Here is an 18,957-nt window from a genome sequence, read left to right on the forward strand (position 1 = left end):
TTGGAGTAAAAAAGCTTACTTCATTCATATTATTAAGAAACTAATTACAAGTGCTAATCCAACTACATTAAAGAGGAAAGCTTTCTTCATCAAATATTATTAAAGAACTAATTCCTAATTCCAAAATGCTAATCCAAAAGAAAAAAAGAAAAGAAAGTGACCCAATCCGAGCATGTTATATGATCATATGGTTAAGCAAAAGGGGTTGTTGCATAGGTTTCACCTCTTCATCACCGTGCATCCTAGCCTTCCTAGCTTGAATACCATAAGAATCTAATGCAGAAGATCGCATTAAGTTAAAAAAGTTCGATAACTATTGATGCATTAAAGCGTTTTTGAAGAACTGTACTTCTAATTATGTACCTTGGTTAACAGCAATGACCTCTTTGTTTGAAATGATCTCTATAGTCTCTTGTGTCATATTCCTTATGTCGCAGCCAAGAAGAAGAGGAGCCTGCAATAGCATTCATGTTTTTCAGACCAGATATGCAACATCATGCATATCAACAAGCATAAAAAAGGTGAATATCAATTGTAATACCTTGGAAATAGCCCATAAGCTGAAATGTACTATATATTCATCGTTCGTCATCCCTCCATTCCCGATCTCAAGCATGTCCGGATCTATCGATATAACAAGAATTGTAATCACAAAACATTTAATATGGTTCAAAAAAAATTGCAGAACTAGAAGAAAACTCTAACCATTCCAACCACCGGGCCTTGCATATTGAGCATACAATTCATTTTGATCAGCTCTCGAAATCATACTGCCAGGCAACAAAATATCGTAAGTTATACTCTAGGCCGACTCTAACATCCTCCAAATACGTTAACAAATCTTTACCTTTCCCATGTATCAGTTATGTCACGAGTTGTCCTCCAGCTATTTCCTACATGGAAACCCCATTCAGCAGGGTGCATTTCTCCCCTAAGAAACAAAAAATCAAACACATGGCAAAGTAAAAAAAAAAAAAAAGAATCAGAAAATCGTTACTTAAATTAAAAGCTTAAATCAAACTATGATTTAGACAGTACCATTCACACAGAGAAAAGAATATGGGGCGGCCAGCCTTCTTCAAAGCTTTAGACATAACAGGATATCTACACGAAAAATTAAAGCAATATATAAGCATATAATATGGCTGCAAATCAAAACAAAGAAGACAACTACACCACTTTTCAATTGGCTTTGATCCATCATGGTGACAGTTATCATACTTCAAATAATCAATACCCTGCATACAAAACAATTATCGCACGAACCAACTTGATTAAGCTTTAGGTTCAATTAAAACAAGGGAAATGATCACTGAAAATCATATCCAGGAAGCAAAGGTTTTAGCATCCTGTTCTTCGAAACCGAGTGAACCAGGCATTGTCTTACTACAAGTATAATACCTGTACAAAATGAAAACACTATTAAATCCATAAGCAATTGTCATATAACCTATGCAAGATTCATACAATTGAGCATCAATAGTAAGTACATTACCCTGAAAAACTTTCGTTAACCAAAACTACAGAAGAGTAAAAGATTCATAACCATGAAATCAGCATTAAACTACTGAAGAATAAAAAGCCACAAGTGCAATTATACAATAATTCCAATGAAATCAGCAACAATTTCATAAAATAAAATAGCAATTTCAACAGAAACTACTGAAGACTAAAGATTCATAACCATGCAAAAATATTTGATAAAAGATTGTCGAACAAAAGAATTGGCAGATTAATTTCGGTCCGAAATAAAACTCACCCGATATTGGATTAGAGGTGATGACCCGAAAAACGCTTCACTTTCAAAGGATTCACTGGATTCAGCTATCAGGTATTTCCAATTTTGTGAAAATATTGAAGAGCAGTAGAGAGTTGCAGATAGGGTTGGGAGGAAATGGGAGGAGACAGAGACTGAAGAAACGATGAGGACAGAATAATAAACAAAAACGGTGGGAGATGGAAGGAGAAATTTTGAGGACAGAATAGGAGAGGGTCGGGTAGGGAGGGAGGGTAAAACAGAGAGCAGGGGACGGAAGGCGGACGTAATAGGTATTACAGGGATTTGGGAAGGGATTACAAAAGCAGCGAAAAAGGGGATTAGGTCGGGATTGGTTTACGCCCGTAATGCCTATTACAGCGAACCAAACGCCGGATTAGAGGCGTCATGTAATACGCGCGTATTCGGCCTGTATTGTATTAGGTAATACACTGAACCAAACATATCCTAAGTATTTTCTCAATATCTTTTATTGTTGGGATTTATCATCATATAAATTTATCAATTTTCCAAATCAATTTAAATCAAATACTTTCCTAAATCATCATTAAAATGAGTATATAATTTGCCAATATTATTAACCCATAATTTTTTTTTGTACAAAAAAAATTATACATGTTGACTTTTCAAAAATAAAAGCATAAATATACTTTTTAGAAATAAAATCATTATAACTTTTCTTTTATAAAATTGAGTTATTAGATTTTTATCAATTATCCTTTTTTATCAAGTATAACATAAATAACCACATTATTTATCAGTAATTTTTTAAGAAAAGAACTATGTAAGAGCATTTAAATATGTAATACGAATAATTATCAAAATTACACATAACTTTGTTTCAATGTATAATGTTATATATAAATTTTGATTTAGTATAATTATGTATATTAAATTTTGGTTGTAATTGATTTTTACAAACCACTACAAAAATTATCCATGTAACAATATTTTACGATTATATATTACGCAAATAAACAATTATATTATTTCAATATGAAAATAAATAAATATACTTACTTCTTTAAACCACAACTAAAGTTTCATACACATAATTGTACCAAATTAAAGTTCATATATATATATATAGAATTATACATTAAAATTAAGTTTATTCATAATTTTGATATTTCCTTATGTAATATTATACATAATTTGATTTTATATGATTATATATATTTAGTTTAATTTAATTTTCACAAAGTAATTTAAAACCTTGGAAGATTAGGTTGAAAAAGTAATGTTTTTTGAAAAGTAATATGAAAAGAAAAAGTGATTTTTAATTTTATGTGGTTAACATTATTATCAAAAAATTAGGTTGGAGAGTTTAAATGTTCATAACAAACATAATGTTGGAAACAAAAAAAATAATTTTGATATATTTAAACAATTTAATATAATTATAAATAAAATGTACATTTTAAATATTTTTAAAATAATTAATATAAATTATTTTTAAAATTAATGATACATGGTCTTTTAAAAAAAAGTTTAAATATAAATGATATTCAATTGACTTAATGGTGGTAATTATAAATAATATTTTAAAAAATTATATAATAATCCATTAAATATTTAAATAATTCAATATGATGATACATAAATAAAAATTAATTTAAATTTTTATTTTTTAAATAATTAATATAAATAAAAATATTTTGATAAATTCACTTAGAAACGCAAAAGTAAAAAAAAATCTAAATATTGCATTTAAATAAAAAAATATTTTTGACATTTTTTAATTTAAAAAATTAAGCTTTTGAGTTGGAAAAACAAAATGCTTTTTTATTCTACCCAAAGAATGCCCAAGACTCGTCATCCGTCACCGTCCATTAAAAGGGACGGACAAACCCGAAACGGCACCACACGACCGTTAGGAAATCAGTCGATGTCCATAGTAGGTCCCACTCCCACTCCACCTTAACTCCTATTCACCAGACGACACGTAAACTTGGATTTTACACCCGGGACCCACGTTTTATTCGCCTCCTGCGGAATATCCGCGATCCCCTTTCCATATCTCAGTAAACGTGAACTTTATATTTTTTTTTCTGCTCTTCGGGTTTGGCTTTAGATGGTAACCAAGAAAGAAAGCGGGAACCGGCACAGCTTCCTTTGCTACTTCTCTATTTAAAGCCTCCTATAAGGTGTTATTTCTCTATTTTAGTGCCTATTATCCTTTTATTATTTTTGCTCTCTCCTTGTTTTTGAGATCTGTGTGTTTCTTCAAGCTTCTTGAAAGCTTCATTTTGGTTCAGAACTGGAAACCGCTGCTGGTACGTTGCAATTCTATTTTTCGACGGTTACTTCGTTCATTTTTCATTTCTTTTTGGCTTTTATGCTCCGTTTCTCGTTTCTGCTCTGCTTTTTTTTTTATGTGGTTGTTTCTACTTTTTGTAAGTTGTAACGTGACTGTAGCACAGAATCAGAGATGCATTATTTTTAATTTCTTAGATTTGTCTGATATATTTTTTTTCTGGTGAGAAATCATCTGGCGCTTATCTTGAGCTGAAATCACTTTTTTATTAGCCTTGGTTGGTTTTGCTTTTGTATTTTCTCACTTTAGAAGATTTTAAGAGGTAGTAGTTTGTAGATCTGTGTTTGTAAGCTATAAATTTAATTGATTCTAAACGTTTTTCCTAAAAGTAAAGGATCAGCTGTGGAATCACCGTGCGAGAGACTCTGCTACGAAATCATCTTTAAAACAAAAATTATTTTCCGATTATTTTTCCAAACAGAGTAAAAGAATCAATTAGTAGAATTCTTCTTTTCTTTCCTTTTTCTTTGGCAGTTTTCTTTTAGGATTTTGGGAGTTTTACGTTGAATTGTTTTGTTATTGTTAAATGTGACGATACTCTGCTGCTAAAGTGATAAGAAAACCTTCAGTTTTCAAAGCAGAAAAGCTCCATGTCAAATGCAAAACTTAGGCAGTTTTCTGAAATCGAAACGGCTTTTACCCAATATGTGGTGACAATTTTGTTTTCGCTGCATGGTTATACAAGCATTTGATTGGTTAAGTTATATAATCGATAACAGGAGAGAAAAATCAAAGAAGAAATGCAACAAATCAATGAAATTTCTACAGTCATTGTTTATTATTGCTGTTTAAATCTTATTCAAGAATTGTTTATTATTGCTAACACTGTTTGTAACTCACAGTGATGGCTCCACCAATTGAGACTACAGTCAAGTCCTCTGACTCTCACTGCGCTCCACATCCTCCTTTGAATGAAAGGATCCTTTCGTCAATGACCAGGAGGTCCGTCGCTGCTCACCCATGGCATGATCTTGAAATTGGTAACCAATGTCAACTTTAGCTGTGTATAGTTTCTTCTGGGTTTCATATTGGTTTTTTTGTAAATATAACAATTTACTACTTTTTTTCCTACTATTTTTAATCTATATTACAGGACCTGGAGCTCCTACGGTTTTCAACTGCGTAAGTATGCTATACTTTATCTTCTTCCCGGTTATTACATATTAAATAACATATCTGGGATGGGATAAAATGCTCTAGACATTACTGCATTTGATTGTCCCTAGCACATTTCTTATAAACATTTATGCAAATCCTTTAGAATTGAAATATAGTAAAATTTTCATTAATAACAAAGGTTTTAATAGATCTTACTTGATTATTGTTATACTGAAGATGTGGTTAATTTGTGCAGGTGATTGAAATTGGGAAAGGGAGCAAGGTGAAATATGAACTTGACAAGAAAACTGGTTTGATCAAGGTAATCAACTAGCTACCCAAATGTACTTGAAATGTTGTGATAGATTCTTAATTGGTTGCTGATGAAAAGTGCATAAATTTGCAGGTTGATCGTGTGCTTTATTCATCAGTTGTGTATCCTCACAACTATGGTTTCATTCCTCGTACTCTTTGTGAAGACAATGATCCCTTGGATGTCCTGATTATTATGCAGGTACGTCAGTTGCCCCTCATTTTCATTAAAAATACCATAGTTTAATGCAGGGTTGCATAACATGTTCTTCCAATGCACTTTGAGATTGACATGGTCCATATAGTGAATCAAACTTGTGCTGCCATTCTTTTCCCTTAAAATATTGTGCATATTCAAACAAAGGGTCTAAAAATTTTAAGGCAATACACCATTGAAATACTTGCAGGAACCAGTTCTTCCAGGGTGCTTTCTTCGGGCTAAAGCTATAGGTCTGATGCCTATGATTGATCAGGTATGCATTAACTACTCGTTAAAATAGTCCAGGTTCTTGTATAATACTCAAAACCAAACGAGAAAATAAAATCTGCAACCATGAATGTAGGGTGAGAAAGATGACAAGATTATTGCTGTATGTGCTGATGATCCTGAGTATCGTCACTACAATGACATCAAGGAACTTCCACCTCACCGTTTGGCTGAGATTCGCCGCTTCTTTGAGGACTGTAAGTTTAATTATTCTTAGTAGCAAACCAAGCGCCGCGTGTAAGTTCTACAATCAAAGACGTCTCTGTGTAACTTTCTTTTGTCTTAATAACTATTTGCAGATAAGAAGAATGAGAACAAGGAAGTTGCTGTCAATGACTTCCTGCCCGCCTCAACTGCTTATGAGGCAATCCAGCATTCCATGTAAGTTATAGTTTCCTATCTAGGCACTTATATATTAAATGATTGAAATATTTATTAACTGTTTTACTTGCAACAAGTTTTTAATGATTACTGATATTCGATCAGTTTGATAAAATTTTAAGTTTTATATATTTAATTCGATTGAATAGACTTATGACATTTATTCAATCAGTTTGTATAGTTTTTATTTAATTGGTTTTCAACAATATGGTTTGTAGGAATTTATACGCGGACTACATTGTGGAGAGCTTAAGGCGGTAGTTGTTCATAGCATTCCGTCTTTATAGTATATTACATAGTTATGAATATGTTTCTGCTATATACTGAAGTACTGTCATGCATACTGCATTCACCTACGAAGTATTGTGTGCTTATCCCCTAAAATACATTTTCATTTTCTGGATGGAAGAAAGAAAAAGGTTTGAAGTTATGATAATTATGCAATGATGATGACCATAATTTTGGATATTTCTCATTGTAATGATAATGCCTATAAATCTTTTTCCTTTTTGTCATTTGATTCTCTTGAGTTTTATTTTAGGGTTGTATTATGACAATCGATTTTTTTTAGTAAAAGAAAATTCATTAAATGAAAACCGATCATACATGGAGACAAAATTAGCCAACAATTAACAGAAGTTTAAATTTCAAGCTAATAAGTTTATTTTGTACACCCAAACCTAAGCTTTTCGGCCACAATCCTAGATCGATCAATATCCAGAATAGAGCAAAGAAAACTGGGAGGAGCATCCCAAACATGACGTCGTACAGAAGGTAAGGTCATATGGTCAAGTTCATGAGTCGCTCTATAGCAGTTCGTCTTACCCACTGGAACGAGATGATCTAATAGAATGATAATCTTGCAATATTACTTCTGTGTCGAAATAACTTCCTTACCATACGATTCAATATGGACATCATAAAATCGCTCATCCTTTAACCACCTGAGTATCTCGTGGATAACAAGAAACTAAGCCAAGATTGGATTAAGGATACCTTGGAATGTACTTGAAAGCAAGCACGTAGTTAAGGGGGGCTGGCAGGGTCCAGTCCCTCTTAAAATAGAAAATTTTTCATTTAGTTTTTTTGAAACTTTTAAAATTTTAAATTATTAAAGATAAAATTGCACTTTAATCTCCTTAAAAATGATAAATTTTACTTCTTAAGGTGTTCTCTGATAATTGTTTACTAAGGTGTTCTCTGATAAAAATAAGAATTTGCTTCTTGTTCCTGCCAATAAGAGACGGAAGGCCTATATAGAAGCCTTAGTTAATTATTGTTCCTGCCATTAAGAATTAACTATCTTTGTGTTCGAACTAAACATAACCCGAGATCTTTTATAGTTAATAGCCTAGCTAGAAGCCTCCTCATAGACGCGCAAAATATGGTGCACAACTTGACATTCCTCAGCACTAGCTCTAAAAAAGGAAACTGTGATCCGCGAATAAAAGATGGGACACTATAGGGCCTCCACGGCAAACAGATATCCCGTGCAAAATTCCACACGCTCTCGTCTGTTTGAATAGAAAGTTATCACCTTCGGCCCATGACTCAATTGAAAGATGGTTATATTAAATATGACAAAACCAAATATATTTCACAAAATTATTTTTCACTTATGATTTTGAAAAAGAAGGTCGTAATGAAGTTTAATAAATTCGTTCTAGTGATAATTTAACAAATTTTATTATCAAGGCATTGTCAACTTTAACGTTTCAAATACCACTATATAAGTTTGAAATGTGTCGACTTAAAGACGTAATGTGATGTTATCATTAGAGTAAAAAACACATTCTTTTTTCCTTTAACTAAGGTTTTATCCTACTTGATTTTCCTGGTAAAAGTTTTTAACGAGACAACTTATAATAGGAGATTATGTACCATTTTTCCTTCATTAGGTTTCTATCCCATTGGGTTTTTTCTAATAAGATTTTAATGAGACACATTTTTCATTAATGAACATCCAAAGGAGACTGTTGTAAAATGGATATCCATATAGCTCCCATAACCCCCAAGAATTTATTTTCTTGTAGCCCCTAAAAATTTATAGGGTACCTTAATTATATGTATTAGAGTTTTGTAACCTATGGTAGTTGAGGCCCTATAAATAGAAAACATGTATAAATTTTTTAGATATCCGGAATGAAAGTTGAATCATCTTTTTATTTTTATATTTTTCTCTCTTGTTCATTCTATATTCTGATACTCAAAGTAGTAGCTAAATTATCCATTTTTTTTCGAGTTGGAACCTAAACTGTTTTTTGGTCACAATTGGTACCTAAACCATATTTTGTTGTACAAATTACTCCTATCATTAAAAAGAACTCTTAACCAATCATTTTGTGACACGTGATATTTTAAAATTAAAATTAAAATTAAAAGAATAGAATTAAATTAAACTGTAAAAAAAAACAAATTAAATTAAAACTTTTCAAAAAAAAATACACTCTCTTCCTCCCCATAATTCTTTCTTCTCTTTTAATGCACATTTTTAATTGTTATCTACTTACAAGATTTTGAAAATGAGTGATTTTCGTAATTAATAAAATTTTTGGGTCAATTTAAAGAAAAAGCCGCCATTCATTTTCGATTTCCTTGATTAAATTAAATAATGTTATCTCAACTGTTCACATCTATCTAACGGACTCAAGGTACGCCACGCCAGTGATCCGCGTGACACTCAAACAACCAATCAAATGTCATCTCACCTATCTATATAAATAATCCTCCCTCGCCAAGTTCCACTTCATCGAGCTCCCTCAATTCATCTCGTAAATACTATTGTTCAGTTTACCCTCTCTATAACTTTGTTTTTGTTCTCATTCTCATCGACATGGCGCCGAAAGCTGAGAAGAAGCCCGCCGAGAAAAAGCCAGTAGCGGAGAAAGCCCCAGCGTCGGCAGAGAAGAGGCCGAAGGCTGAGAAAAAGATCTCTAAAGATAGCGGAGATAAGAAGAAGAAGAAGATCAAGAAGAGCACCGAGACGTACAAGATTTATATTTTCAAGGTGTTGAAACAGGTTCACCCTGACATCGGGATCTCGAGCAAAGCCATGGGGATTATGAACAGTTTCATCAACGATATCTTTGAGAAACTGGCTCAGGAGTCTTCTAGATTGGCTAGGTATAACAAGAAGCCGACGATCGCATCGAGGGAGATCCAGACGGCGGTGAAATTGGTTTTGCCTGGTGAACTGGCGAAACACGCCGTCTCTGAAGGAACCAAGGCGGTTACTAAGTTCACAAGTTCTTAGAATTGTGTATTCTTTTTCAATTGAAATTGGGATTTAATTAGCGGGTTTTAGGGTTTTTATTTTTTGAATAATGGTGGTAGTGCTGTAGTTGGGATAGAGAGGTAAACTGTTTTATGGATACAATAATGATAGTTACTATTTGAAATAGTTTTATCTATATTTTGCTAAAATCGTATAGGGATGAATTTGGATGAATTTTGTATTCATTGTGTCATTTTGAGTTGTGTGACTCAAACCTCTGATGGGGTTTATGAGTTGGTGGTATGATAGGAGACGTGAAGGTTGAGACCCTGTTTGTGTCCTTGATGGGAGATGAATGAAATAATTTGTTGTGGTCAAGAATCAAAATATGGAGTGAAAGCAAGGGATTTTTATATCATTAAAAGGCTTTGCTTTGTTGTCAGCTTGGCTGGAAAGAAAAAAAAAATTACTTACTGTTTAAAAGTGAAATCACCTATTTTGGATGTTCAAGTTAATGAAAAAGAAAATTTTGTCAACAAAATTATTATTTTTCTTTTGTTAATTTGGTCAGAAAATCATTATTGACCGTATATTTTTAGAGGTTATTATTATTTTTGTCACCCTAAAATACCTAGAAATACGCTATAGCTTTTTTGTTACCCTTTCATGATAGGTTAATTTCCTTTTTAGTGTGACCAAATAAACAAAAAAAAATGAATGATTAAAATAAGTACAATTATTATTTAGAGTAATTAATCCGGTAATTTTCTATTTTTTTATTTTAATGACAATCTTCTTTAAATAAAAAAAAGTCGTGGTTTTTTTTTATTCTTTTTCTTTATTTTGTTTTTGAAGTAGTGGTTTTTTTATTTTATTTTTCTCTATGTTGTTTTTATTATTAATTAATTTTAGCTTTGGATTTTTTTTTGAAAAAATAATTCATTAAAATTAGCACAAAAGAAAATCAGTAGGATAAATCAACGAGGAAGGGAAACACTAATCTAAACCAACTCCATCCTAATCTCTTCATCGTCGATAGAAGCACTACAAGCCAAATCCGCATCTAAAATAACTTATAAAAAGGGATGAACAACATCCCAATAAGTGAGGTTGCTGCTGTCGTTGCTTTGTTTGGCAATTTATTTACTTCAAATTAACTGCAATGCTTTCCTTACTTTGATTTGTAATTGATGTTTATAATTTGATTTATGGTAAATTACAGTCTCTCAATTATTGGTAAGTTTTTGTTTTATTACACAATTATGAAAAATTAAAAATGGCTATCCAATTATATCCAATTTTTTTCCTTTTCGATCACCAACAGTTAAATGATTGACAGAAAGAAGACATGTCAACTTCTAAAACTGGCATAATAATAATTTTAACCCTCTACATTTATATATTATGTCAATTTAGTCTTAATTCTAAATAAGTTAACCTCAATGTTTATGCATTGTATAATTTGGTCTCTTTTTTTTCTTTTCAATTTTGCTTTTCTTTGTGACATTTTCACCTAAAAAGCTAAAAAAGATTATCAACTAAATTTGAACGAACATATACCAAAAATGAAAATACCCAAAATTTCAAGATAATAATTTTTATCTTCTCATTCTTTTAAAACTATCCCTTAATGTCACAAATAAAAGTAATACCGTAAAAAAAAAAGAAGATCAAATTGCACAAGGTGTAAATGTTGAGGTTTAGTTTTTTTTTTGGAATCAAGACTAAATTGACACAACATATAAATAATGAGGGTTAAAATTGTTATTATGCCAATTAGAAAAACTACCAAGTTATCTTTCTAATGATAATTTAACGGTTGGTGACCGAAAGAGAAAACTTCAAATATTTGGGCGACCAAAGAAGAAAAGTCAAGTAGTTAGGTGACCAAAAAATAAATTTACCAATAGTTGGGTGTAGAGGTGTTCATGGGCCGGGCCGGGCCTGAAAAAAATTTTAGCCCGATTTCTAGGCTCAAGCCCGGCCCGACCCGGAATATGGGCCTGAGATTTTGCCCAGGCCCGACCCGTGGAGAAAATATGAAGCCCGGGCCCGGCCCGGCCCGGCCCGGCCCGGCCTTTTTTTTTACTTAAAACTAATTGTTATTAAAATTATATCAAATATCAAATTATATTTTTTATACTATATAGTGAACAAAAAAATAAAATAAGATTACTTATTTGAATTTAATTACAAACAATCAATTCTTAAAAAAAGAGAATAAAAATAAAAAATGATTATACAAGTAATTACAAAACAATTAACTCGAATTTAATTACTTTTAACTTTTTAACTTTAAATATTTTAAAATTTATCATATCATTACATTTTTATGCTTTTAAAGGATAACAAATTAACAATGTTATACTAAATCTGTTAATTTATGGCCAATTTTGCATTTCCCAAAGGTAATTTATGGCCTCACAATTTTATACGAAATCTGTTTGTTCTTGGCTATATTTTGTCTTAATTATTTATGGCCAAATTAGTTATTTACGAATGGCATATAGAAAGCATTTGAAGAAGACTCTCTTCATTTTGGGATTGTTAAATAGACTTGATAAATCTGCTTATGGCAGCTTGTAAAAACTGATTCTCACCATTTTAACAAGGATTTGCACTTTCAAAAGTATAATTGCAGAAGAATCGAAGTGAAGAGAAACTAAAACTTAAAACTTTGGGGCTTCATAATAACAAAAAGACAACATTTTCAATAGTTCATAACATAAAAATAATACCTTCGAACAGTACATAACATTTAAAAAGAAAACAAAAACAAATCTTTGGACAGCATAAAACATAAAGCATAAAAAATAATACCTTCAGAAGTTGCAGAAGAATCGAAGTGAAGAGAAGTAGAGAACAACAACAACGCTAGCGTCGTGGAACTGGAGCCTGGAGGTAGAGTCGTCGAGGACCGTACATCGGAGGTGGGATGGTTGATCGGTGGAGGTGGAGGTGGGGTTTTCGATTTGGGGGAAAAAATGAGGAGGGAAGGGAAGGGGTTAGGGATTCTGAAGTTTGAACGGGTGGGGGAAATGGGAAAGGTAAGTAGGTAACTAAAATTGTAAATGTAATAAATAATAAAAAATATATATTAATTATAACCGGGCTGGGTCGAGCCCGGGCTAAAAAAGTGGTACCCGAGGCCCGGCCCATATTCTAAACGGGCCTATTTTTTTGCCCAAGCCCATATTTCAGGCCTATATTTTTACCCAAACCCTCCCATATTTCGAGCGGGCCGTCGGGCCATAAACACCTCTAGTTGGGTGACTATCAATATAATTTATCTTTCAATTTAATTACAATAATGTTTAATTTGTTTTATATGATTTAATTACCATAGTTTGCATTAACTTATTTTGATGAAAAAACAATTGCAAAGATAGATTCAATTTGGGAGAAAAAAATGAATTCAAATTTTGATATTTTTAAACTAAAGCAACAAAATGCTCACAATACATAAGTGACTTATGTAAACATTTTAGGATGGGATTGAAAAGCCACTTTTAATGATTAGAGGAGCTGCTCTCGCCCAAAACTTTAACGGGTTTTAGATTATAACCATTCACAATTTCAAATCTATCATCAAGCTTTTTGTACATATCCTTATCCTCAAACCATACTTTGCTCCTCAAATCCTTTAGCGTTAATCAATATAGGTTAGCACAAATGATAAATAGATATATATTATCATGGGATGCTCCAAAGTTGGATGGAAATTATAGCCAGCATTTGAAGACATCAAATTCCTCTTCCACGATGTCAAAATAGATTTGCTAGTGTCACGGGCTGCGAATCAAAACCCGTGACCAATGCGCACGGAACGTCCCATGGAGGTCAACAGATGAAATGGGGCTCATTCAACCCATTTGAATTGGTTTGATTCTTGAAATATGAGCAGAAGCTCATCTACTTGAATCATAATTGAATTGAAACACTCTAGTAGAATTGTATTTTAACAAGATAATTCTTGTAAATCCTAAAGGATAAACATGTATAGAATTTAAATCCCTTAGGACTCTCTTATTGTAAATGGGAACTAATCTTAGTCATTGATGTAAATCGATTTGTACTGTTGGATCTAGATGAGCTCAACTATAAACAGAGGCCTCCCCCTTCATTTGTAATCACTTCATTCTTTTTTTATTTAAAGAAATATTGAGAGCATTTAACACTTGGTGTGTTCTCTTTTATTGTGGCTTTCTTTGTTCGTAGCGTTTCAGAGTTTACTTTCGCTTTGCCTCGGTACCTTAGAGAATTTCTACAAGAATTCTTAGTGTTTTTAAGTTAGGCTAACTTAGGCACATTTTGAGTGAAGAAATCGCCTAAGGCCACACGGATTGCAAGATGAAAGGTCTAGCTCCGTGACGCTAGGACTATGAAGTAACTTTTATTAGTTATACTTGGCCTTAACGTTATTTTCTTGCCCTTGTACAAAAAAAAATGTATTTTTGGTATAGTTGGGTAACCACTATAATTAGTTTGTCCAACTAAATTGAGTTCACTTAGTTACACCCCTAACCTGGTCCGGCCGCTGGACCTGAGCTACAAGACGTCGCAATAAATCACAGAACACATAACAGTTGAAAGTACAGTTTAAACTTAAAAGATTTCATACAACATTTCTAATCTTGTTTCACGTTAATCGTACCCAAATTAGATCTCAAACAGACTTACAAAAGCTTTTAAAACAAGCAGGGACATGCAAGGACTTAAGTATAAACTGAATGAAAAGTATAAAAATTTCAAAAAATAAGGGTCACATGGCCATGTGACAAACTGTGGCTATGTGAGCCAGAATAACACAGTCGTGTCATTCGACCGTGTAACAAATTGAGACTGTGGTAATCTAAAACTTTCTAATTACAAAATAGCACATGGTAGTGTCACATGCCCATGTGTGACACACGACTGTGTGTAACCTGTGTGCACGAAAATAAGCCTTGCAATCGAGTTATCTAACCCAACTTTTACATAGGCCTTATACATGCAACAATCGATTCTTAAACTGATTACAAGTGCACCAAAAATCACATTTAAAGACAAAATCCAATCCTATTTCTAACCAATATGCCTCAAAATGGCACTCAAAACATATCTATATACAATACTTATTCAATTAATCAATAATTAACCATTTCATACTTCACATTACGAACATCTTCTTACCACATTCATATTAACCAAATCATGTTATATATTTAACCATTTCCAAATCACAATATGACTTAAAACACACCTACAAGTTATGCATCAAGCTTACCAAAACATTCAAGTTTAACACAATGTACCAACTATCCCATCACTTAAATTAATAAACAAGCATACTTATTCTATTCAATAAGAATTCCATCACTCAATATGCATATTCATTTATCCACATTTGACCATTTCATGCCTAATATATAATGAACATTTCTCTTACATATTCATAGTAATGTTAACATGCTATCTTAGTTATTCAAATCACATATTGTAACACCCCTCACCTGTCTCTGTCACCAGATTAGAGTTACGTGATGCTATAACAATTACCAAGTTATAAACGTGCAATTTCAATTTAAAATTTAATTAGAACAATTGTTAATAGATAAGTGTTCATTTAACATGATATTCATACAAAAAACAAGCTTAATCGAGCTTTAATATATGAAGAGTTAGACTCGAGCATGAAAAATGACCAAATAATAAACTTTTCAAATCTTGTACAAAGTATTGATATCTTTGTAATAGGTATTGATATTGTGTTATTAGGTATCGATGCCAAATTAAATATCAATACCATTTTGACATACTGCCAAATTTGAAAAATTTTGGTTCAAAACATTTTTATTGATACCTTTTTGGAGGTATCAATATTTTTAAAGATTTATCAATACTAGAGAAAAATATCCATACCAAGTTGGCATTCTGTCAAAATTTAAACTGTTCATTTGGTCTGGTATCGATACCTTGATCCTTTTTCTCGATATTTTCTTCAAAATAGTCAAAAACCATAAGTTTAAAGGTTCAATTCATGCTCAAGTCACCTACTACTTTTAAGGATACATACATACACATCTAAAATTAAAAATACAAACCTTTAACCCAATTCTCTTAAGCAACTAACATATGAATATCCATTCCCTAAACTTATTTAAGCACATCCCAAAACATATCAAAACATGCAACATATCTACATCTAACCAATATGACATAAGGCACCATCACAAACAACATTCAAACCTATCAACCAAAGTCATTATCTAGCCAAGTTCAAACATAACAAGACAAGATCATGTAAAGTAACAATTTAACATAATTTCTTGCTGTAACAGCCCGATTTTGACCCTAATCGGACAAAGTTGTTCCGGGACCACAAATCCGAGTCAAAAAAATATTTTTAAATTATTTTTGATATTTTAAATATGTGAATTGATATGTGTAAAAATTTCGTATAAAAATTTGATCGTTTGAGTGCTCAATTTGATAAAATAACTTAATCGCGTAAAATGAAAATTTAGAAGGTCAAACTTAAAAGCACGCAATTGTTGTTGTCTTTCAAAAATGAGGGTTTTAAATGGCAATTAGGCCATTTAGTAGATAGTGGGCAGCAATGGTCAATATTTACCTTAAGTTATATGTTTTATAATTTATTTAATTAAGGTTAATTTAGTCATTAAGTAAATTATAATATTATAACTAAAAATAAGTAATGAAAAGATGAATATTTCATCTTTCTTAGCCGAATAGTGAAAATGAAGAAACCTTCCATGGCTTTTTAAAGCTTCGGCACTTCCATAGCAAAATTAAGGTATGTTTTGGTTTCGGTTTTTGATAATTTTTATGTTTTTGAGATCGTTGCTTTGTGTACTGCAAGACCCATACTTTAATTTTAGAATTTGATGATGATTTTGAGATATGCCATTAATGGATGCTTGAGCTTTGTGATAGTTGATGATGAAATATGAAAGATATGTAAATGATTAACATGTTTTGTCTTTGAATGTTTAGTGAAATTGAGCAATTAGGGTTAAAATTGTGAAAATAAATTTTTGAGGGACTAAAATGTGAAATAAATGAAATGTGTGGACTTGTATGAAGCCTATGAATATTCGACCCTAGCATAGTGTGGGCAAATTTTGTGTATTTCGTGTTTTGTGCAAAAATGACTAAATTGTAAAAAGTGTAAAATGTCAGGGGCGAAATGATAATTTTCCCATTTATGTATTTTTGGATTTAATTGAATGTTTTGATGAATAAAAAGGTTAAATTTGAATATGTTTAGATCAAGAATGAAGAAAACGGAATTGGATCGGGGGAAAACGAAAGTAGTCGAGTAATCGATCGTGTCCGCCGATATCCGAGGTAAGTCAATTAGCAAGTAAATGTTATCTAAATTGAATATATATATACATTTTTTTACCACACATATGATAAGTTAGAACTTAAAATGTGTAAATTAAATAAAACCTTGTAATTTACCTATATATTATAGCCGAATATAAGAATTAATATTAATAAGTTGATGTTAATGATTTACGTTTCATGTATGTTAGCTAAATATGCTATAAATTCAATGATTCGAAACAAATGGTGGAATAAATATACATAGATGTGTAAATTCGAATGTAAGGCTTAATTCTTTGGATTGAATTTAAGTTATGAGTTAAAGATATGGTTCTAAAGTATATTATAAGTTCTTGTAATAAAATTTAAATACTATGAATTACATATATTTTTGTGCGTATTGTTAGAACATAGTTATATACGTATATTCATGTTCTTGAGCTGAAAAATTAATGTATGAATTTTATAGGTATAAGAAGGTTCGAACATAGATTACAAAAACGTTTGTGCTGAATGTAATGTTTTTTTTAGTTATACCTATGTGGTCCAAATGTAAGTTTACTATGAAGAATCGAATATAATTCAATGTTACGGATATGCAGTTACTGAGTAAGACTTATGTAATTATAAATAACTATACGAAAGAGCGTCTTTGTATTTGAGATTCTCAGGCTTGTGCCTAGCAGGCTTAATGCCGGTGAAATATTCAGACTATACGTCTAGCAGGCTTAATGCCGGTGAAATATTCAGACTATACATCTAGCAGGCTTAATGCCAGTGAAATATTCAGACTATACATCTAGCAGGCTTCATGCCGATGTACGGAATCAGGCTTTAAGCCTAGCAGGCTATGTGCCGGTGAATTTATTTAAAACGTGTGTTCAGAAAGTTCTTGTTAATGTAATTTTAAATGTAGTCGGACATGTGAATGAATTATATCTGCAGGTATGTATTAATTAAATGAATGAATGGAAATAAGGTAAGTTGTCTATTCGGAATGAAATATCATAAGTGTTTGTAATATTATAAGTTACCAATTTTATTTAGAGATGTAAATTGGCTTAGTTGATAACTAAGCTACCATAACGAAGGCTTATATATATATATATATTTATATATGGATGAATTAAGGTATGTTTAGATTAATAGAAAGGTATATGGAATTGAAAGTGTAACCAAGAGATGTATAATATCCTTATAAATAATTTAATTGTTCTTTTATTTTATTTGTTAAATTTTATCTATGCTATTAACTTACTAAGCTTTAAAATGCTTACTGTATGCGTTTGTGTTTGTTTATTTTGTCTTATAGATTTTGAGGTGGTTACGAGTTCGGGATCGTCAGTAAAGTTTATTACACTATTGGATAATTACGGTATTTTAAGCTGAAATTTTCTTGAAACTATGGCATGTATAGACTAGTTTGAAATTTTTTCTTTTGAGAGTATATTTGTATTAAAGCCATGCGAATATGGCTTAATTAGCTTGCTCTACTCGATTTTGGATTGGATTAAAGACCATGCACATTTTGGTTTTGGTTCGACATTATAGGAAAATTGTAAGGTAAATAAATGTTGTGTGTGTGGTTTATTCGAACTAGGTATGAGCTTAATATATATATAACATGGTTATAGGTGAAAGTATACATTATTTTAGAGAGGAATTTGTTCTTGAATGCTAATGAAAAGTTAAACTTGAGAAGTTGGATTCTATATGCAAGTATATATGTTAAAATGGGGTATGAAATGCATTTTTATAAGGTGATGAAATAAAAACTTTGGTAAATGATATTTGTATAGATAATTACGTGTGTGCATATGCGGTTTTAGTATTTATATACATATATATACTTGATAATTAAAGTTGGCCTTGAAGTTTATAATATTTTGGAATAAGGCGATGGTTGAATATGCATGTTCGGCTTGGTCATAGTAAATATTAAGTAAAATGTTTCACATTTTAATTTAGCATCCGCATGATATATATATATATATATGTATAATGGTGATTTATCAAAATGTTTGACATTAATGATGGGG

At 31.5% G+C, this 18,957-nt stretch overlaps 3 protein-coding genes and 1 long non-coding RNA gene across 6 annotated transcripts; 3 read left to right on the top strand and 1 right to left on the bottom strand.

The window, feature by feature from the left end:
• Positions 1–2,226, bottom strand: LOC107944896 (alpha-galactosidase 1). Of its 2 annotated transcripts, XM_041091220.1 has the most exons (8): positions 1,760–2,226; positions 1,326–1,401; positions 1,039–1,238; positions 848–931; positions 706–770; positions 542–624; positions 364–454; positions 1–273 (listed from the first exon to the last, which is right to left on the bottom strand). In XM_041091220.1, exons 2-8 carry the CDS (start codon positions 1,377–1,379, stop codon positions 176–178), a joined length of 675 nt encoding a protein of 224 aa, XP_040947154.1. In that variant the 5' UTR covers positions 1,380–1,401; positions 1,760–2,226; the 3' UTR covers positions 1–175. The 2 variants fall into 2 exon arrangements, with proteins under 2 accessions (XP_040947154.1, XP_040947153.1); XM_041091219.1 differs by having other exon boundaries at positions 1,326–2,226.
• Positions 2,227–3,739: 1,513 nt separating this feature from the next.
• On the top strand, positions 3,740–6,887 carry LOC107899287 (soluble inorganic pyrophosphatase 4). Of its 2 annotated transcripts, none has more exons than XM_041091221.1 (10): positions 3,740–3,924; positions 4,036–4,053; positions 4,937–5,074; positions 5,188–5,216; positions 5,449–5,514; positions 5,599–5,706; positions 5,912–5,977; positions 6,068–6,188; positions 6,291–6,372; positions 6,591–6,887. In XM_041091221.1, the coding sequence occupies exons 3-10, from the start codon at positions 4,939–4,941 to the stop codon at positions 6,631–6,633; spliced, it is 651 nt and encodes a 216-aa protein (XP_040947155.1). In that variant the 5' UTR covers positions 3,740–3,924; positions 4,036–4,053; positions 4,937–4,938; the 3' UTR covers positions 6,634–6,887. The 2 variants fall into 2 exon arrangements, with proteins under 2 accessions (XP_040947155.1, XP_016680445.2); XM_016824956.2 differs by having other exon boundaries at positions 3,790–3,924; positions 4,009–4,053.
• A 2,088-nt stretch (positions 6,888–8,975) lies between these two features.
• On the top strand, positions 8,976–9,772 carry LOC107899288 (histone H2B-like). The gene has a single exon (XM_016824957.2). It carries the CDS (start codon positions 9,206–9,208, stop codon positions 9,623–9,625), a length of 420 nt encoding a protein of 139 aa, XP_016680446.1. The 5' UTR covers positions 8,976–9,205; the 3' UTR covers positions 9,626–9,772.
• Positions 9,773–16,285: 6,513 nt separating this feature from the next.
• Positions 16,286–18,552, top strand: LOC107899289 (uncharacterized). The gene is made up of 3 exons (XR_005912049.1): positions 16,286–16,382; positions 16,857–16,936; positions 18,231–18,552. It is a non-coding gene; the product is annotated as an uncharacterized lncRNA (long non-coding RNA).
• Positions 18,553–18,957: the final 405 nt, after the last annotated feature.

Source organism: Gossypium hirsutum, chromosome D04 (genome assembly GCF_007990345.1).
Source record: "Gossypium hirsutum isolate 1008001.06 chromosome D04, Gossypium_hirsutum_v2.1, whole genome shotgun sequence".
NCBI classification, from domain to species: domain Eukaryota; kingdom Viridiplantae; phylum Streptophyta; class Magnoliopsida; order Malvales; family Malvaceae; genus Gossypium; species Gossypium hirsutum.

Excerpts from the sequence above, each read along its gene's own strand:
- LOC107944896 (XM_041091219.1), bottom strand. The coding sequence starts at position 1,445 with ATGACAATTGCTTATGGATTTAATAGTGTTTTCATTTTGTACAGGTAT. Across the intron at positions 455-541 it reads GCTTATGGGCTATTTCCAAG|GCTCCTCTTCTTCTTGGCTG; the intron begins GTATTACAATTG and ends ATGCTATTGCAG. Across the intron at positions 274-363 it reads GGTCATTGCTGTTAACCAAG|ATTCTTATGGTATTCAAGCT; the intron begins GTACATAATTAG and ends CTTCTGCATTAG.
- LOC107899287 (XM_041091221.1), top strand. The coding sequence starts at position 4,939 with ATGGCTCCACCAATTGAGACTACAGTCAAGTCCTCTGACTCTCACTGC. Across the intron at positions 5,978-6,067 it reads TGATGCCTATGATTGATCAG|GGTGAGAAAGATGACAAGAT; the intron begins GTATGCATTAAC and ends CCATGAATGTAG. Across the intron at positions 6,373-6,590 it reads GAGGCAATCCAGCATTCCAT|GAATTTATACGCGGACTACA; the intron begins GTAAGTTATAGT and ends TATGGTTTGTAG.
- LOC107899288 (XM_016824957.2), top strand. The coding sequence starts at position 9,206 with ATGGCGCCGAAAGCTGAGAAGAAGCCCGCCGAGAAAAAGCCAGTAGCG.